Raw genomic sequence first — 5,291 nt, 5'->3', positions numbered from 1 at the left:
GGAGAGTACGAAGAAGAACTTGGAAAATTTTGGAAGATAGAAGATGTAAAAATGGTAAAAGATAAAAGTAAGGGTTATTTATAGGTTCAAACGATGGCGGTTCAGTATCAGCAGTGGCCGATCACCGCCTGACATGCATTAAATGCCTTGAAAGACTAAACCGATGGGACAACTACCATATGTATCATGGTCGAACCCGGTGGAAACGACAAGATATAATCCGATCGAGTTGTTGAAAATCATATCGTTTCTCGCCATATTCTTTCTGAGAAACGAGGGGACTATCTGTATACAGTCGAAATAGATTTCAGCCTTGGCATGTCCGGAATGGTTTGAAGGGTGATGTATCGAAGTAAGATCCCGAAGGGGGGACGAACTAACCTCGAACCCGGGGAGGCCGGTCCGTGTGGAGATCGATATCATAATCAAACTCGAACAAGAATCGAACCATGACGCAGGGTATACCTATCGTGCTGATAATCCAAAGACCAACCAACATTGACCTGGAATCAATTCGAGGGCTCGAACCAAGATCGGGCTCGAACCAAGATCACAAGTTCGAGCCGAAATCAAGCTCGAACCAAAATCGAGGATCCTAAGCGAGATCGAGCTCGCACACAAAAGCCGTTGCAATCCCACTAGAGGGAATCTTGACAGAAATTATTGAAAAGCTGACTTATCATGGGTCTCCCACTGAATGTTTATTTTATTATGCTTTGAGCCGAATCCCTCCACTATAAAAAGGGCTTGGTTATCATTTCTGTAGGACAAGTTTTTCTAAGACTTATATTGTAATAAAAGTATTATATTCTTCTACAGTAAAGAATCGCTCTTCCAGTTTCTTAGATTGATTCTATTTGTCGAATCCTAAGGTTCACTGTTCTTGATAACCTTATCTAGATTGCATTCTCTCCAATCTACATTTACATTTTATTTATCCTTACATTTTGTATCAAGTTACGCCACATATCCTCGGAACTGCGTATAAATTCAAGTCTATCCATTTTTCGGGTAAACACTACAATAAATTTGAATTTCGCAGCAAGCTACAATATGAACTGAAGCACTCTTTGTTACGAATATAACCTATAGGAGTTTTACAGTTATTCTTTTCTTTTTCTTCCTTTTTATCCTACGATAATTTTATATTTTTTTCCTAAAAATATTTTGAACACTCTTTGTTATGGATATTAATTTAAGAAGGAGTTTCCTAGTTATTCTTTCCTTTTATATTTTAGCTTACGGAAAAATTGTTTTGTTTTTCCATTTTTTAAAATAATTTTATCCAATTTAAAGTGCACTTACGAAAGGTAAAAAACGAATGATATTTTGTTAAAGGACTTCATTCTTTTTAATATATAAAATATAAATAGATAGATAGATAAAACTATAAATAGATATAAATTACAACGGACTCAGTTGAATTTGTTTTTCTTTTTTTTCATATTTACATCGAAAAATATAAAAGAAAATAAAATTTCGTAATCAAGTAACCGGTTTTAGACGAAGGGGATCCATAACCCGAATGACCCCAATTCAAGAAAGAAACGGATAAACCAGCAAAATTTATAGATAGCACATTTCATCACTTCCAAAGGTTTTGCTCCTTCACTCAAACAATGGCTGCTTCCTTCTCTTTCTTTTCTTCCTCCATTTTCCTCTCTTACCCCAACATCCAATCCTCAAAGCACCTCCTTTTCAGATCCCCCAAACAACACTCCGTCGCTGCCACTGCCACCATCCGTTCAGAGGTCGCCACTATTCCAATTCTGTCCTTCGATGGTGCCAAGGTGGGCTCCACCAATCTCAATCTAAAATCTGCCCCTCTAGATACCGCACGCGCCGTCGTCCATCGTGGGCTCACCACCGACCTCCGCAACCAACGCCGCGGCACTGCCTCCACTCTCACACGCTCAGAAGTCCGGGGCGGTGGCATCAAACCTTACCCTCAAAAGAAAACGGGCCGAGCTCGCCGCGGTTCAAATCGAACTCCTTTGCGGCCCGGTGGTGGGGTTGTGTTTGGGCCGAAGCCCAAGGACTGGTCAGTTAAAATCAACAAAAAGGAAAAGAGACTGGCCATTTCTACGGCGCTTTCAAGTGCTTCGGAGAATACTATCGTTGTAGAAGAGTTTAATGATAAGTTTGAAAAGCCAAAGACTAAGGAATTTATTGATTTGATGAGGAGGTGGGGTTTGAACCCTAAAGAGAAATCTTTGTTTTTGATGACCGAGGTTTCAGACAATGTGATTCTGTCCAGCAGAAACATTGGGACTTTGAAAATGTTGACTCCAAGAACGTTGAATCTGTTTGACATATTGGATTCTGAGAAGCTGGTTTTAACTAAATCGGCTGTAGATTTCTTGAATGCGCGGTATGGCGATGAAAATGAATGGGAGGATGAGGAAGAAGACGACCAAGAAGATAATGATGGTTAGTTTCTCTTTTTTCGAATTTTGGAATCTGAAAATTTCTTTTTAAGATCTGTTCTTTCTCCTAACTAGTTAATTTTGAATTCAGGTGGTGAGGCGGAGGAGAGCGCTGAAAGTTCTGAGTAATAAATTGCAGCAGAAAGAAAGGGTCTGTTCCATTTTAGAGGATAAAACTAGGGGATTTTGGTTGATTCAAGCACCGTCTTTATGGATAGTTGTGCATTTACCTTCCTTGCCTTACTTTTGTCCTAATTTTTGTTTCTCCCTCGTTTCCGGCAACTCAGTTTAATTTTAATGCATTCATTTACAAGTATCTTCCATTCTTTCATAAATTTGTTTTACTAAGAGGAAAATTGTAATACCATTTCCCTTCCTGTTTCCTGTTGTTTTGCGCTGCTTGATTTGTGCTACTCTGACAGTTATATCTCTCTCCAAACGATACTGGTATATGTGCCAACATTGTGTTCTTGATAACTCTCTTAATGATTGTTTGTGTGTAATTGATACTCTGAATAGGCATGGAGAATTACTTTAACATTATAGTCCCTTGAATGGGTGCATGTGATCCACTACATTGCAAGAACTTTGTGAGTTTCTGGCAAGCCTCTCACTTTTTTTGTTATCTAACATCTTGTTTGGATTGTTGTTACGTATTGTTTTATAATGTATCGTATAGTATTGCATTGTATTGTACTGTATCATTTTGATGTAAATAATATTTTGATAGATTGTAATGTTTGCCGTTATTTCACGATGTCATGCACCAACGATATGAAAAAAATTAAACTTGCAATGTTATAAAGAAAAAATAAGGTACGAGATAGAATTATTATATAAAAAGATAAGGTAAATGATAAAATTTGATTATTTAATAATAAAGAAGGGCAAGATGAGAGAAAAAAATAAGGTAACAATGCGATCATACTAAATTGGTCGTTCCATAAAGTGACACTTTTCGTCGTTACGTAATGGCAGATTTAACGATACAATACAATAAAATAAAATATTTTATTTAAAATAACAATACGAGACAAATAGTAATATTCTATTTAGTTTCTTTCTTTTTTCATTTTTCTAAGGTAACTCGCCCACCTGCCACTATACCCACGAAAACCTCTCCACCTTCCACCATGGTTAAAACAAAAAAGAAAAACAAAGGACATATAAGACAAAGCAACACACAAAAAAAAACAATAATCTCTAGCCACCTCCACATTACAAACCCAAACTCATTACAATGTCATCTAGGCCGCTGAAGACAACAATCCTCACGACAAGAATCATCCCCAAAACCACCACAATTAATCGGTAAATTTGTAGTTAAAATTCTCAAATATGGGCAAGGAAGCTCTAGTCCATACATTATTCGTGGATTTCAACGGTCAAAAAATCGGACTTTAACTGTTTGTAAAAATCTTGACCCAGAATTACACCAGGCTCTGAAATTCTATTGGAGAAAAAAAGTGTTTTATAATTTCTAGGAGCAATTGATTTGGGCTTTTGATTGGGACTTCTAAATTTTTTTCTCCTAAATTGGAAGGTGGATGTCTTAATTTTTTGGATGGTCAGTGGAAGGGATATAGTTGTAATTCAAAGGGTTTTTAAAATAAAAAATAATGACACGTGTCACAACTTTATTGGTGCGTGACATAACATATGTTTGGAGAAACTAATAAAACAAATGGTGTCATAGATACACGTTAGAAAGATTGAGTATGTAAAGTGATTTTCATCCATAAAAAGTGTCAATAGAGATTTGGTCCATAATTCAGGGGTTAAGTTATTTATTTTGCCTATTTGAAATGATATAGTGTTTTTAGCAAGTTGCAGTATATCCTTTCACGTGATATCCATTTAACTTTTAATCATGTTTGTGGCCGTTCCCGTGACTTTTAACTCTATTTTAAAAAAAAAAATTTCAAATATAGAGCACTGTTAGAACTCCTTTTTTCTTCCTCCTATAGAAACTTGTAGACTTTCTCTTTATTTCTCCTTCTTCTTCCCTGTTTTTCAAAGGAATCAGTGTGGAGAAATCGAAAAAGAATGAGAAACCAGATGAAAAAATTTAAAGAGAATGTGAGCACAGTTGAAAAACTTTAAAACAAAAAAAGAACGAGTTTTGATTTAGGAACTATTTGTTGAACTAAAAGTGATGCGAAGATCCGTTAATGATGGTAGAGATGAAGAGCTTATTGTGTCATCATGTTGTAGACATATACAATTTATTGGGTTTATTCCATACAACATTTGGATTATATCTTTAATTTATTTGGATTGAATAATTAATTTGGACTTTATAATTAAATAAGTCCATTTAATTATTTTCAAGCCCAAGGTCCATTTTATCTTAAGGCCCAGACTCATGCCGTGTGTCAAGTGACATGGCATATCCATTCAAACTCAAAACCAACAAGATGACGCCACGTGTTAAATGATGTGGCAATCCTAGTCCAAAACAATGACCAATCAAGAGTTGCCAAGTGTCTAAAATGACATGTCATGGCCAATCACAAGCAAGCACATCACATAGCTTATATGATAAGTTTGATAACTCACATGAGCCAATCAGAGTCAAGCAGGAGAGTTCATATGTAGCTGGACTGTCCATCCTCTACAACTATAAGTAGAGAGGTTACATAACTCTCTGGGGACATTCAGAACTGGAGAAGAGCATTCCACAATTGGTAAAGGTATCCGCAAACAAAGAGATCAATCATCAAGTGCATAGTTCTTCAACAAAGGAGGGATCAACGAAATCCTTCCCGGAGATCAACCCGAAACAACAAAGTACTGCTCGGTCTTCTTGGCGATTAAATACATCACAATGAGGTTTGCATCATCTTACATTCGAGAAAGACGCTT

At 36.5% G+C, this 5,291-nt stretch overlaps 1 protein-coding gene across 1 annotated transcript; it reads left to right on the top strand.

Moving 5' to 3' along the window:
- The first annotated feature begins 1,333 nt into the window (after positions 1-1,333).
- LOC107828567 (large ribosomal subunit protein uL4c-like) lies at positions 1,334-2,742 on the top strand. The gene is made up of 2 exons (XM_016655906.2): positions 1,334-2,430; positions 2,518-2,742. The coding sequence occupies exons 1-2, from the start codon at positions 1,620-1,622 to the stop codon at positions 2,553-2,555; spliced, it is 849 nt and encodes a 282-aa protein (XP_016511392.1). The 5' UTR covers positions 1,334-1,619; the 3' UTR covers positions 2,556-2,742.
- The last annotated feature ends 2,549 nt before the right edge of the window (positions 2,743-5,291 follow it).

The sequence above is a fragment of the Nicotiana tabacum genome, chromosome 2 (assembly GCF_000715075.1).
Source record: "Nicotiana tabacum cultivar K326 chromosome 2, ASM71507v2, whole genome shotgun sequence".
In the NCBI taxonomy this organism is placed as follows: domain Eukaryota; kingdom Viridiplantae; phylum Streptophyta; class Magnoliopsida; order Solanales; family Solanaceae; genus Nicotiana; species Nicotiana tabacum.
The sequence above is the reverse complement of the archived record's forward strand: the minus strand, read 5'-3'. Positions and strand labels throughout refer to the sequence as shown.